Consider the following 15,931-nt stretch of genomic DNA (forward strand, 5'->3'; position numbering starts at 1 on the left):
CTGCACTGTCTGTTACATTTAACATTTCAGTATCTGTCCGTTAGTCTTTAAGTTTCGTTGCGTCCTATCTTGTGCATTTTCTGTATGTGTAACCTAGGTATGTATTTACAGTGGTTAGTGGTTTGTTTTATTTCCTTTTTGTTTGTTGTTTGTTTGTTTGTTTGTTTGTTTGTTGGGGACTGTCTGACTGACAATGCCTACGTTTTACAGCCCTGTGGCTCTGTCTAATTGCCGGAGCAGCAGAGGTAATGTTTTGGTCTGCAGTCCTGGTCCCGGTCTCCCCAGACTGGCCTCAGGATATTGTCACTATCCTCTGGCCTCACCCCCCACCCCCCATTTCCCCACACAAACACTGCTGCCCCCACATTTCATGACAGCTGGCTGCTCACTGCTGACCCTTTTGTGAGCTGTACACCCCCCCCCCCACACACACACACATACACACTGTCTTACATCCCCCTTATTTCTCATTCCATACATGGTTGATGAGAAGTTCTCTGTTTGCATTAGTGTGCCTTTGGATTCTTTTACATTTATATATTTCTACTAATCATTATCATGTCATATCATGTGATACCGTCTTAACAAGTGCACTTTTCATCTCTTTTCGTCTGTTGTCATGGTGAAACAAAAAAAAAAACGAGTGCTGTGCTCCCTTGTGGCACTGCAAGATCTTTTGTGTCATGCTCATAATGTCTGTCATGTGCTTAAACAGGAAGATTATATGATCCATTATTTTGGTTTACATCACCCTTAGTTTTTCAAAACTTTGTGAGCTTGATTAATAATGGCTTCATCTCCTTCCTGCCCTGTCAAAAACTGTCCACTGTTTGTGTTGTCATGCTTTTTTGTCTGTGTCCAACATGAGATTTGTGTCTGGAGTCCCCTCCCCCCCCCACACACTCTCATCTCTAATCTTGATATGATGTGTCTGCAGCTCTGGAGCAGCACAGTGACCAACTGCAGAGTCTGAGCTGGAAACGGGACGGCGCTCTGCTGGCTTCGTCCTGCAAGGTGAGGGAATTCTTTTACTCACTCGTCTTCTACCGCTTTATCCTCCACATGAGGGTCGCAGGGGGCGCTGGTGCCAATCCCAGCTGACATGGGGCGAAAGGCGGGATACACCCTGGACAGGTTGCCAGTCCATCAGTCCACAGGGCCACATTGAGACAAACAACCATTCACTTTTACACACACAACTACGGTCAATTCAGAGTGTCCAGTTTGCCTAATCCTCTAATCTACATGTTTTTTTTGACTGTGGGTGGAAACTGGAGAACCTGTAATAAACCCACAAAGACACACATGGAGGCTTCATGCAGAAAGGCCAGGAAATTCCTTAATAAAAGTTGCATTTTGTTTCGTTCCCTCACCATCTTTACAATGCCTTGTTGGTGTAGTTGCAGCGTCTGGCCACTAGATGTAGCCGGTGGTCCACTCAAAACACAGTGTACTTTCGATTACCAAAAACCTACAGCTTCTTATCTGTTTTTATGAGGTTTTTTTGTGTTTTGCCAAAATGTCAGCAGAGGTGATGCTTATAAAAATGGGAGGGGGCAAACATCGCAAATGAAATTAGGATTTAGTGACCAGTGTTTTACTGGGGGGAAAAAACAATACAGTTAGAAAGCCTTATGACGTAAAAGACATAATAGAAAAGCATAGAAAGCTGTTAAAGATCTTGGCAGAGGTTGGATAGAGGGCCTGTGGAGATTGGAAACTGTAGTAACTTGGCTCCTACAGCACTGATAATAACGGCACACGCCTGCATGTGAGGGATAAATCTATCATGGCTTTTGTTTTGTCTTCATCCACCCTGACCCCTAAAACTCTATTCCCCCGCCCCCCCGACGTGGCCCTGTGCACCCTCTTGAACTCAACTGTCCCTTGTTCAATGTTTTAAGTTCACTGGAACTGGAGAATAAAATTAATTTGGTGTGTACAGTAGTTGTGTTTATAATTACAAGGAAAAGCTAAGAGTAGAGAAGCCTTCCTGGGTTTTTTCTGTGCTATTTCTTTTTTACTCCCAGTTTCATTTGTGTCATCAGGACAATAAGGTTGCTCATATGTTATGTCTGAGAAGGAGAAAGGGAGAGAATAAAGGAGTTTACGTGTTGAGATTATTTCATAAATCTGTTTTTTTAATAGGAAAAGCTAGAGGCCTTTTCATTTCTTGCCTAGTTTCAACTCTGTTGGTGCCCTACAGTGAATTTCTCTGTCCACTCTACTCCACCTCAACAATTTAAGAAAGCTAATCAAGCTTTGTTTTTACCTTTATAATGTTGTTCTTGTGGATTATCTTTGTAAAATTTTACTTTTTTTTGTCTTCAGTGTAAATCACATATTTTTACATTTACCCTCTTTTACCTCACCCTTAACGTTCCTTCTTCCTGTTTTATTTATTAATAATATTTAATAATGTTTCCTTCCTTAAAGGAGTCAGGAAGTGTGTGTGTGAGTGAATGTGCTGAACAAGCCCCTTGTGGGTTATTTTTGCATCCCTCCACCACATTTCTTCTCGTTTGCGCTCATATTATTTGTATTTTTTCGTCCATGTAACCTTTCTGAAATCATACATAGCCTGATTGATGTGAAAATGAAGCCTCAGGCCAAAACATCTTTCGTATCAAAACAATTTTGGCACAAAATCTGCCACATGTGTGTACTTAACAGGTGTGATTGTCAGGCCCGTCCCCCCCTGTTTGTCTTTCCCCTGACCAGTAACAAATTACTCCACCCATTACACCCAGCATCCAGACCCTGACATTAACTTTGACGGGATAATCATCCTCCTCACCGGAGCGACCCCGGCCTGACAGAACGCGGGGACAGAGCACGGGGGGCCTCATGCGCTTTTACCCTTTTGGACTCTGGTGTCATTTAACCCAAACACCCCGTTCAGTCTCTCCAATCAGCTTATTAAAGCAAATAGTACCTTCCAACATGTGGGTCCAATCCTCCGTCCCTTCTGTTGGGTAAACATCGCAGTGCAGCGATGGGTGGGGGGAAGATGAAGGGGCAGACCACCACCTCAACCTCAAAGAGCGGGACTCATAACGGGCCTCATTTGGACCGAGAGCCATGTATATTTATGGCAAAACGTGGAGAGAGAAGGGCACCATTCACGTAAAGGAAGGGAAATCCACAGGTCGTGTTCAGCAACAATGGAGGAAAGCCTCTGTTTATCTAGTGATGGACAGGCCTGGGCGGTGGGCTCTGCTGTTTAGAAATGGGGTGGTGCTGGATTTATGGTCCACAGACTGCCTTTAATTTAAAATCGTACCGTATATCCGGGCCACACAGGCCATACCATCATTCTCAGGGTTTGGAGATTGGGATATGCTCACAGATGAAGGCGTCCTGCTATCTTCATCTGATGGCCACAGGCTTGACACTGGTAACCATGGGAGATTAGGAACAGGAGGGTGGCAGCACTGTGTGTTTGATGAGCGACCGGAGCACCACTGGCTGAAGATTCCCACCAACTCTGTGTGTTTACATAAATGTGAAAGTTTGTGTGCGGCAGACTAGCAGTGAAAACTCATTAACGGCAGCTTGAGACTGAGCCTCCTTCACTTTGATTAAACAGCTGCTGTCAACAAACACACACACACACACACACACACACACAGTGCTCATGGTCCTCCATCTGTGCGTTTATGAGATGAAGTAGTGTGTGTGTTTGTGTGTGTTTGTTTATATGGGTTATTGTCATAGGCTTAGAGTGTGTTTGCGCGGACACATCTGTATGCGAGTGGTCCTCCATTTGTGTGTTTGCTCACTATAACGCGTGAACTTATTTTTACACTTGTATATGTATATAGTAAAAATGGGTGTGTTTGTTAGTTGTAAAGTGTTAAGAAGGGCGGGGAACTCAGTGACTGGGGAAAATAAGCTGGTGATGTTTTGCATATGAAGCTGCTAAAGTTATTCTAACCGTATATTATTAATCACACATTTACTGCAACCTGTTGGTTTTAGCCAGAATTTGGCATTTTTAGAACAGGTGGACTCTTGTGTGTGTGTGTAGGTCATCTGTCGGGGAAAACCTGTGTCCTCACTAAGAATTTTGTACAAGAATGTGTGTGTCTGTGCATTATGTGTGTGTGTGTGTTTTCCCACACTGCTCTCTAAGCCATTGGCTTAGGCCCAGGTCACAGAGGCCTGAAGATGAAGCCTTGGGGCATCATATTCGTGGGTGGGCAGCACACACACACACACACACACACACACATACACACATTCTTGTACAAAATTCTTAGTGAGGACACTTATAGACATAACGCATTCCCTGGCCCCTTACTGTACCATAACCATCACAACTAAATGCCTAACAATCACTCTTAACCTAACCCTCACCTCAACCCACTTTAAACCCTAACCCTAGGTCTTACACAGACATGAACGCACATACAACACCTACATGTATATATGTATGTATATATATATATATATATATATATATATATATATATACATGTATATACGGTAGCCATGCTTTCTATTCAAGCTAACAGCAAATCAAACTCATTTGAATCGCTGAGAAGATCCGATCAGAGAGAACATTAGTTGTGGAGTTGTGCTGATAGAATAAAACGCTGTATTTATCTTGTATACGGCCGAGTGTTGCATAGTGCCCCTTTGTGTGAGTGTGTCACTGTCGGCCTCCTGATTCCCTTTGACTTATATTCGTTAAGCGTGAGCGTGGTTTGGTTTAGGCCCCTTCACTTACTACATGTGATCCGCTCCGTGTGTCAGGTCTGCCGCTGTGATCACAGTCACACAGCGGTATTGAGTGACACGGCTGCAGACACACATGTCCCGGTCACAGCCTGATCCCATTAGGTTGCATTTCCTTTCAATCACAGAGAGACCTCTCTGATTGGCTGCCGTGATTGATGCCGAATGTGCACTCGGGCTGACTGGGAGTCGAGGCACACGAGGCCGCGCAGAGGTCACAATGTATTAAAGAGATCTCACTGATAAATGAGGAGACTTCCGAGAACTCGTGTTGTTCTTTGTCTGAATCACGCAGTGGTGGAGAGACTGTGATATTTCATCACTTCACGGACTGAGCTGACTTTTATTTACGAGAAATTTGAATCTTGACATTGCATTTACACTTGGACTTCCTCTGAACATCATGCTCGTACTTCTCGCTGTCAGCCACAGAACTGCCTCACAGCCCTCACATGTTATTATTCTTTTGACTGCACTTACTGTCACTGTCCGCGCACTGAGGATGCGAAAGATCCAAGTTGTAACCACCATGGACGTGATTTAAAACGAAAGGTTCTCAAGTTCAGACAATGTTAATCTGATTTATAACACTGTATCGTATCGTAACTCATAAGGTGAATAGTTTCCAGATTTGTTTTTTATTTCTCTTTTCAGTGATATGTGTTCTCTCTCTCTCTTTGACTCTGTAGGACAAGATGTTGCGAGTGTTTGATCCCAGAGCTCAGCTGACACCTGTTCAGGTAAGGCCTTTGTTTTATATATCTATTTTATTTTACCCAGATAGTACGAGAATGTAGATAGTAAACGTATGTTTGGTTCCTGACACTTTACTGTCATTTAGTGTGCGTCGATTATTTTCCCGCACTACATATAATTATAATCATGTTGACGTTAAAACAGACGGCTCACTACTCACTCTCTGTGATCCATCTACTGTTGATTTATGGATGCAGTCGCTGCTCTTCCCTTCCCACGGGTACCCACCCCGCACTTAACTAGTGTGACCATGAACCTCTCTACTACTTGCTTTTTTTTTTCTCCCCCCCCCCCCTTTTGGAAATCTTTCACCACTGCCAACCAGAACTGAGGCAAAAGGCCTGGGTCACATCCAGCATCTATGAGTTTGAGGGGAGTTGAGGATGAAGTGTGTGTGGTGAGGAACTGATCAGAACAGCAGCAGATATTCTCACGCATGTCAGTCGCAGACCTCCCAGGGTGTTTTAATTACCGAGATGCTCGCTCAGCCTGCCTCCGTCTCTGCCTCCCTCATTTGTAAAAACAGTGAAAGCAATGCAGCTCTTCAGCTGATTAAATATTAGCCCTAAGAATCACCTGGAGGGCAACACAACTCGAAGTATACTGTATAGTAATGTCTGGAACTGCTTTTTTGGCCCCTGATCTGAAACAGATCCTTTTTAATTTTACTACACCTAGATAACAGAGATATCTTCAGTAAAATAAATCATATTCCTGACAGCAATGTGCAGGATAAACTGTGAATAAAATGTGAGTTATTATTACATTTTAAGATGAAGTCATGTTGTATGGTAAGGGTGGGGTTAGGGTTGGGGTTGGGGTTGGGGTTAGGGTTAGGCCAGTAGTATTCATGGTTAAGGTTAGAGTGAGTCTCCAGGAAATGAGCGTAAATCAATGTAATATCCTCTGAAGTCATGGAAACCAGACCTGTGCGCGTGTGCCGTAGTTCTCAAGGCAGAGAGGACACCGCAAACCTAAGTGGATCAAAGCAAGGCATCATATCAAAATGTGACCAGTCATAACAAACATTGAGAATATGAATTAACTGCCATTAGTATGAGTCTTCCCCTAAATAAAGCCCTGCTACAATCTACAGCTGAGCTACACCTTGAGACCGTGTTACTTTTTGGACATGCACTCAGGTACTGTCGCCTACACTTATATTATATTATATTATATTATATTATATTATATTATATTATATTATATTATATTATATTATTTATATTATATTATATTATATTATATTATATTATATTAGCTTATATTTTAGTATTTCAGTATGTGTCTCAGAGGAAAGTGTGTGTACATTCTACTACATTTCATGTATTTGGGAGGTGTGGTTACATTGCAAACTTTACTTTTACAAAAGAAAAAACACAATTATTACATACATATCTAAAATATGATGCATTGTTCTCGATTAAACTGTCCAACAGTAATATAGAAGTATTGTTAATACTAGTTTCAGCTGAATGTTAAAAAAAAGTCACAAACTACGATCATTTCATAATCAATTAATAGCATAGTGTTCATTGCAGAACATTGACTTGTATTGTACAGTGTTTTATTTCTAGTAGTATTAAAGCCAATTATCTGAATCATTATTCCAGTTATAACTGTCTTGTGAAATGAGGGCTTCTGGTTCACCAGGACACCAGGAGACCGTCCAGTGAAGTGAAGTCTCCCAGCTCTATGTGTTGTTTTTGTTTTATCTCTTTCTCTACCACTTTCTCATTAATCCTCCTTTGGTATGGAGAGGAAGAGCGGGGAGTGCAGAAGCACTGAGTCAGCACACTGGCCTCCTCTGCACTCCGCACATGGTTTCACCATCTCAAACCAAAGAAGAGTTGAACCCAGATCAAAGTTATTAGAGGGTTCGCTCTTTTTCGGTTTGGCTTTGTGCTCCTTTGATTTCTCCTTCTCCTCTCCTGTCATTCTCAGATACAGTAGGTCTTGCTGAGGGAGTCTTCAGTTTGTAGTGGGCAGAGCCTCGCCCTAAAAGTTTTTAGATGTGTGAGTCTCTTTCGCTCTCTCTCTCTCTCTGGAGAACATGAGAGCACGCCACTACTATTAACACTCCATCTGCTGAACGAGGGTTTACTGGGTGCTGGTGATGAATTTTAAACACACTCAAACACGAGGGCAGTAATTTGGATGCATAAGTATTCACTATGTGAAGCTTTAATTTCTACACGGAACCACAAAGCAATGTTCTACAACACCATAAAACACAACATTTCACACTGCGTCAGTGGCGTTAAGGAGACTCCGCATCGTTTGTATCTGATGTCGGGGGCCCGATCAAGCACTTTTCCCCCACTTTGCATTTTCATCAGAGTGTTGTAGAGATGATGTGATACCAGGAACAGACTGGTGTGGCCAGAAAGTAAATAAGGAGGGGAGGGCAATGTCTAAACTATTTGGTTTTGTAATCTCACTGGGAGGTCCAGTTAGATGTATTCATCAAGAGAAGCTACAACTCTCTTCTGGAAGTATTTTTCGGGGAGGGACATGAAGGTAGCAGCACGTTAGAGTGCGTCTAAAAGAGGAAAATAAGTAGTATGTGAGATAGCGGTTTCGGATTTAGCATCAACCATGGTTTTGTTTGAATGTGTGAACATTTATCCCCATTTTTAGACCTTCTTTGTTGTTTGGAATTTTGGCGCGTTGCACTCAGTTGTGCGCACAGAAAGCAGTAGATGTTCTCAAGCTCACCTCTACAACACTTCCCTGTGGGTCCAGATCTGGGGCTGAACAATTTCAGGGAAATATCTAATTGCGGTTTTAGTGACAGGTATTATTAATTTATTATTCATTGCGTTATAGATTTACAACGTGAGTGCAGTCTCTAATGTGTGGGACACAAGTGTATCGATCTGAGCCCTAATTAAGATCAGTTGTCTCATTGCATTGCTGTGTAAGTGTCTGACCCATAAAGCTGAAGCACGTATGGTTATCAATCGCTGCTTGATTTTCCAACTGGTGTTTGTTGGTTTTGTTACAGCATACTCGTGTTTTCGAGGTGACTCATTTTATTTCTTAGGAAGGTGGATTCACTTACAGGCCATCCAGGGAGCTAGAACACAGCTCCCGTGTCCACTGGTGTCCTGGTTCCACCCGTGGCAGCGTAGTAGTCGTGTGGGGCTGTCTCATCCCTGTGGCCAGCACTGAACTGAGTTCTGCTCGAGACAGGTGGGGTAAATATAGTCCCTAATTACAGCCCTGCTCTCGCTGTATTTTTATGGGAAATAAGACTGCGCAGGGTAATTAAGGTCTTGGACAGGAGGAGCTGTACATACTGCATCTGTAATCAGTGTGCGTGTGTGTACGTATGTGCACAAGCATACAGACGGTTGTATTTAGGTAGTTTGCCACAATTGGGGAGAGCGTGTGTTCGTACATGTGGCATCTTATTGCTCCCTGTCTCGGCAGTGAAGGGCGGGTTGAATGTCAAATGTTTTGTTTTGTTGTCATTTTTGTTTTGCTGTTCTGCTCAACATTATGTTCTTTCTTTCATGAGAGTTGACTGGCCCGAAATCTAAAATGCTACCTGTGTTTTTTTGGAAAACAGTACAGTTTGGTTTGGTACAGTACTCTACGGTTTGGAACGGTAAAGCCCTCGGTCAGGCTTGTCAGGGGTGGCGACAATGAACAACGACAATGAACAACGACATCGAAGCTCCGTATGAGAATAGACTGCGGGCGTTAAAGAATCACGGTCGCAAGGGACTGACGCCTTTCTGTCTCCCAATCAGCTGACTGTCGTGGGTGTAGCTCCACCCACACTGTACCATTACTCTGGTACCCCAATGGTAGGGTACAGAAAAATGGAAGGGTTGGGGGCTGGTTATTTTGGTACTTATTAAATATAATAAATATGTACTGTACTGAAACGATGGAAACACGCCATTATGTGTAATTTAAGCATAGACCTTACTTTACAGAGGCGGCCATCTTGTTTCTAGCTAACATTCCAAGTATTAAAGCAGTAGTTTATTATGCAAATGTAAGGCATCATTTGTGTTATGTAAAGGCCGCCATAGTTTCTGGATGTGTTTGGGAAAGAGGGCTGAGTGAAATACTCATTCTTACACTCTTAGAACATTTCATGTATAAATGAATGAATGAATGAATGAATGAATGAATGAATGAATGAATGAATGAATGAATGAATATCTATCTTGTTTTGGTTACATTCCTATGAAATGTAAACATAAAGCAAGATCACTTAACACAAACGTGCCAATAACTGAAAAAGCAATAGGCTCAAGTGCGTGGCTTGTTTTTGTCTGTCCTGCTCAATCCAAATACATAAAACATTCCGCTTTAGATTATATGTATGTATCGATAATCATGTATTTCAGATTTTAAAATGAGACACCGGTGTTTGAACCTGCAGTAAACACACACACATATTGTTACCAGCTGTCTTTTCAGATAACTAAAACATTTGAAAGATTTTCATTCAGGTATAAATTACACACAGTGTAAAGAAAACAACGTGGTAAAACCATCTAGATATGAATAAAAACATTTTATGTTAACTCTGAATTAACTTTAAACAACATTAAAGCTGTTTTTTTCCTTTATATTCAGGGTTCTGCCCTTCTTACCATAACATCCCTACACTGGCCTCTTGTTTTCAGATGAGTTTCTTTCACATCTCTATGTAGCCGGGGCCTCCACCCTGCTTTCCTGTGCTGAGCTGCATGACTCCTCAGGCGCGGTGCACAAGAAGAAGAGGCACATTTTCTGACCTGGTCCCACTAGGTTGAGGTGTTCATGGATGGAGAGACGCGTGCCTTTTGTTGACACTTGTGTCTCCTTTTCCCTCGCTTGTCTCGTTGTGTCTTTTCATCCATCACCCAATGTCTGTGTATTTGCTGAGTCCGTGATTCTGTACAGTGTGTGTCTGTGTGTGTGTGTGTGTATACCATGTGTGCTTCAAATTACAGTGCTGAAAATACCCCTCATAGTTTTGGGCCAGCGCTGGCCATAGAGCTGTCGATCTGTGGTCGGTGGAAGAGGAGGGAGACAGGAAAAAGGAAAAGTTTGCTGGACTTGGGGGCCAGATTCCTTTTTTTCAACTTGAGCTTCTGCTGCTCTGGGTGAAATTAGAGAGGACCATGGCCTGGAATGGGTTTGGATATGAAGAGGGAACGTGGGGCAGGGCCAAGAAAAAGCACAGCGGTTTCACTGCTATAGGTGGCTCATACCATCTTTTATATTCTGCCATAAATTACTTAGACTGAACTCCCTGGTAGGTGTGTGTGTGTTTGTGTGTGTGTATGTGTGTGTCCATACATGGATTTCCCATTATAGGTATAATAACTTTGTACATCTTGTTATGCCTGTTTGTGTGTGTTTGAATTCTTATAAGTGGGGAAGTGTGTGTTTGTGAAGTGTGGGGTGGCTGTTTGTGTGTCCATGTTTAGGTTTCTCATTTGGCACAGAAGAAACGTTCACAGTGAGTCTTGTGTGTGTATATGTGTGTTTTCTGGCATAAACACTGACCTTGGCAGGACCAGTAGTCCTCATGGAGACCACAACCTGGTCCATATGAGGCAGAATCTCATTTCTGAGGAACTGGTTAAGTTTAGGGCTAAGATTTGAATTGTGGTTGGGTTAAGGATACGGCTTTGTTTAGGTTGTCCAAATGAATGTAAGTCAATGCAGTACATATGTGTGTGTGGGGACAGGCTGCACAATGACTGGTGCAGCAGAGTTTGGTTTGTATCACAAATGTAAATCCAGAGGGAGCAACAAGAAGGAGAAACCTTCAGATTAATGACATGAAATAGAGGAACGTGTCGTGGTGTGTGTGTGTGTCACTGAAGCGTTGATACTGCTCTTTTTTTCTCCGTCCATTTTTACAAGAAATGAGCCGAGTCAAACTGCCAGTCATATGTTTTCTTGTACTTGGTACAGGTGTCACTGTTTTCCTTTGCGATGTCTGTATTATTATTCTAACCCTACAGCTTTATGATGACATAGAGCACTCCAGTGTTATGATCATGTGACTTCCTGTTAACAGAACGAGCAAACTAAACCTATCATTCCAAGCACTAGCAGCTGGGACTGTGGAATGACTTACCTTTTACATTACACTGTTTAAATTGTGCTGATTTCTTTAAAAAAAAAAAAAAAAGCAGCTCAAGACCATGCTTTTTAAACAGGCTTTTAGTTTTTTATTAGATGGTATATGTAATTATTATTTAAGTTCATTTTATTGTGAAGCAGGTGAACCGTGCTATATAAATATGTGCAGTATGGTAATATTTCCATCAGAAGATTAGGTTTTATTCTTAAATGGAGTTTAACATATTTATTATTTTCATTTTCAGTATCGGAATATGTGGTAAATGAAGATTTATTCAACTTTTATTTGACTATTATCTCTTTTATGATGAGATAACTTTTTATTTGTAAAAGACATCCGTGATGGTTGGTTTATTTCAAATGTTCACGTTATAATGAAGCAGTGTAGGTGAAAACATTATATATCACACATATATAGTATGAATTTGTAATTATATTATTATACGATGACTATTGTTTAAGAAATTTAAAATATTCTTAATTATGAATTAATATTCTTTAGCCTCAGGTTGTGTGCAGGAGCTTCCTCAGGGCACACAGGATTTTCACATAAAATTTGCATCGTTTGTCGATACAGATGTGGAGATTCCTTTCTTGTCGTGAAAGAATGCTCGGTATTTTCTAATTTCTTTTCACATATTGTCACAAAACTTCCCCAGACAACGGCATCATAATACTTCCCAGCTTGTTTGGCGATGGGAGAATAGCTCATGCCATCACCACAGTCACAACACCGTGAAATGTCTGAAAAGGTCCAAGAATATATCGCACGCCTTTCTCAACAGCTCAAAACTCCAGATGCTTGAGCTGCATTATTTTCCCCAAAACCCAAACAAGAATGCTTCTGTGTTTTTACAAAATAGTCTTCTTTATAGAGACCAATCAAGCTTTCGTTGGAAAAAGACCGTTCGGGATAATGTGATTTAATGGTCAGGATTTTTACTGCTACATGTGTGCTCAACATCGATTTCTCTTTTCAAATGTAAACATGTCACAGTAGAACTATTCCTGTGTACACACAGCTGCATTCTTTTCACAACATGTTCCCCTTTTCACTGCATTAAGCGTGGGCTTTAATGCTACCGTACACGGTAACATGTAAACTTACTTTACAAACACAGACACAGTGATGGGGGGGGAGATTCTTGCTTGTATTTTCTTAGGAAATAGCAAACTGTGTGGTGTACCCACGTCCTCCACTCCTTATAGGAATCATACGTAACAACACAGAGAAAAGACACCTGGTGTGTTTTTAATTGTGTCAGGTCAAGCTACCGATGAGCAGGCTGATCCATTGACTAATCTGTGTAAGCCTCCTGCCGTTGACCTTGTCGTGGAAAAGTACCTGTTTGTCATCAGGGCTTCATGGGTTGATGTAGAAAGTCTTAGTCCTGCTGCATCAACATGCATTTATTCATACAGTGCTGTGTGTTAACACATCAGATGAGATCATTTTCTCCAGTCTGTTTTGTTTTTAAGCTGACCTAAGTGCACGTGCCTCCTCCCGTCTCTCCCTCAAGCTGCACTCCTGCCATTTGTCTCTCACTGTACACTTATTCTCTTTGTGCCTGTATGTTTCTTTGTTGGAGTATTGAAGGGATCAGGACCTGGTAATAGCCAGTGGTTAACTCGGCACAGATGTTGTGCTCCCCCCTCTTTCCTCTCTCTCCCTTTTTCTTCTTCTCTCTCTCTCTCTCCATCTCTCAGCTCCCTGTGTTACTGGCCGTCCCGCTGCCAGTGTTAGTTAGAGTTTCAGGAAATCTGGCATGGCTGACAGTAGTCCTTCTTAATGAGGGAGCAGGATTTTTTTTCCCCTCCTAGACGGCTCAGCAAAACAGTGGCATAAAATCTGGATATTCCATTCTCTGAGCTGGGCAGAGTTTGTCTCAATTAGGATTGATTCATTGGTGTTTTCATAACTTAGCTCATGCGTGTGATATTATCTTGCCTTGGGTTTGACTCAATGTAATGTTTGGGTAACGTTTTGTATTTCTAGGTGCAAAGGGACAAAAATGGCTGGAGGAATTTTGGCCATTGTGACTATTGGGGAGAGTCCAGGGGTCAGGATGCAGAGGATAAGGCTTAGAGATTGAAATATCCTTTCTAATGTACAGAGTTTGTCTTTTTTACAAGACAATGAGAAGTGCTGCTGCCCGTTATCGACTAATGGCGTGTTTCCTCCGGCTCTATTTCGCCTCAGCACGATTAATTTGCGTTTCCACGAGCATAGTACCTGGTACCGGGTACTTTTGTAGTACCTGCTCTGGCGAGGTTCCAAGCGTGCTGAGTAGGTACTATGTGTGACGTCGCCAGACTGCCCGGCCACTGATTGGTCAGATTGAAGTCACAGGAAGAGACGTCCAACACAAAGATCAAGCCGAACAGTGCCGAACTGTAGATCAGTTAAAACTACTCAACAATCCTAAAAATGTGGGTTACTCTCCAACAATTACCAGGGAAATGTCTAAAATCTCAATATTTAACAGAGGAGTCTAGTGTATTTAGGGACCATAGTGGAAAAGGGCCATAAGTCTAGTACAATTGAGGATACATTTCACAATAGAGGACAGCGAGCGTAGTTGGAGACATTAAAAAAAAGGCATCTTTGTGTAAGAATTAGTGACATTGCATGGTTAGACTTTGGCAACAGGGCTTTCAGTGTCGCTGCTCCAACCCTCTGGTACTCACTTCCTCTGGCTACTCGCCACGCACCAACTCTGGAGTCGTTTAAATCAGTGTTGACGCGACACTTGTTGCTGCAGGTTTTTGCCACCTAATCGTTTGTTTGTTAGTGTTTTTGTTCTGATTTGTCTTTCTTCTACTTGTATAGCGATGTTGGTTTTCGTGAAAGGCACTTTCTAAATCAAAGTTATTATTGTAATATTATTATTATTAGACTACAGATTGTCACAACCAGAGGACTTTTACGCTCACCTCTGCCTTCTCCAATCCAGAATAACTCTCATGTGACAAGCTTTCACTTAAAAACGCGAGACGCACACTCTGGCTGAACGCGCAGCAAAGGGCAATGGGTCAAAATGAAACATTAATGAGTCAATAAACACAATTAAATGAAGTTCTCACTATGAAGATTCATAGCAGAGATGGGTAAAGTTGATGAGGTGACCAAAATAATAATAAAAAAAAATCTGTTACCTTGAATAGAAATACATATTTGTGTGGTTTTAAAGAGTGTTTGAAATGTTGTAAGTGCATGACTCAGTTATATACTTATATAAACATATCTTTGGGTAGTGTATTCAATTTGTGCCTTGCACACTCGAGCCAGTTAAAGTTAGGGTTAGTGTTAAGTAGTGGCTATAGTTAGGATTTCAGTTTGTTTCCAGGTCATTAGTGCAATTAACAGAATATCCTTAAAGGTGACCTGTAACAACGTGTGTGTGTGTGTTTGTGTGTGTGTGTTGTGGTATGGGCTGAGAGAGGAGGTGCCAGCTGGCAGAGACTGAGCTCTTTGCACATGTGTGTGTTGTTTGTGAATGGAGGCCTCATTAGTGAACTCGGTGCTCTGGGAGCCTCGTGTTCCAACTAATTAAGGATCTATCCACACATGTGGGCGACACCTGGAGTCAAAAATAGATGATGATGAGCTCTTTCTCTTGCTGCATCCTGCCTGTGAAGATTCACTGTCATGGGAACAAGTCTCTTCTTCAGATGTCTGTCATATGTTTCTGTCAGAGTTTCTCAGATTTTGGTGATTAGAATATGGCTACACAATTAATGGGAAAAATAACATTCCCGATATGATCCAGTGCAATATCCAAGTTGAAAGACACTGCAGTTTGATTTGCAGCAAAAGTGCAGTATGGTGAAATTCTGCAGTGTTATTGAACATATTTTTGATTTTGATATATTTCTGGGAAAATCATGCAAAAATGGTCAGATGTAACAATCACCATACTGTGTTAGAAGTTGAAAAGTGAAGCTAATCAACAGTGAAATACTAATTTTTACTCGATAAATTAAAGTTTTCATTGTAATCTGTCATTTTATTGATTTTACATGAGTGGGATTCATTTAAGAAGTCAATCAACAATAATCACAAACGAATCATATCCTTGACATCAGCACTTCCTTGTGACTTCACCTCAGTTTGTCCTTTTTGTCTCCGCTTCCTTCTTCGGAAACTACACTGTGGCTGTAAACAGCATCTGCACTGCATTTATTAGATTATCCATTTTATTTGAAACAGCAAACTGCGTCTCTGTCTTTACTTAAAACTTGGCCAATCACCGACGATCAGGGAGAAATCAAAAGAGCAGTGAGAATTTCTTTCTTTTTTTACCCTGAGCTGCATAATGAGGTGTGAATTGGC

General features: G+C 41.6%; 1 protein-coding gene across 2 annotated transcripts in view; it reads left to right on the forward strand.

Moving 5' to 3' along the window:
- The window catches only part of LOC131475064 (mitochondrial import inner membrane translocase subunit tim16-like), a 103,430-nt gene that overhangs the window by 4,424 nt on the left and 83,075 nt on the right, over positions 1-15,931 (forward strand). For both annotated transcript variants that reach the window (XM_058652886.1, XM_058652888.1), the window contains exons 6-7: positions 938-1,014; positions 5,430-5,480. In XM_058652886.1, the coding sequence (XP_058508869.1) occupies positions 938-1,014; positions 5,430-5,480 (128 nt within the window). The remainder of the gene's footprint in view (positions 1-937; positions 1,015-5,429; positions 5,481-15,931) is intronic.

Source organism: Solea solea, chromosome 16 (assembly GCF_958295425.1).
Source record: "Solea solea chromosome 16, fSolSol10.1, whole genome shotgun sequence".
Lineage (NCBI taxonomy): Eukaryota > Metazoa > Chordata > Actinopteri > Pleuronectiformes > Soleidae > Solea > Solea solea.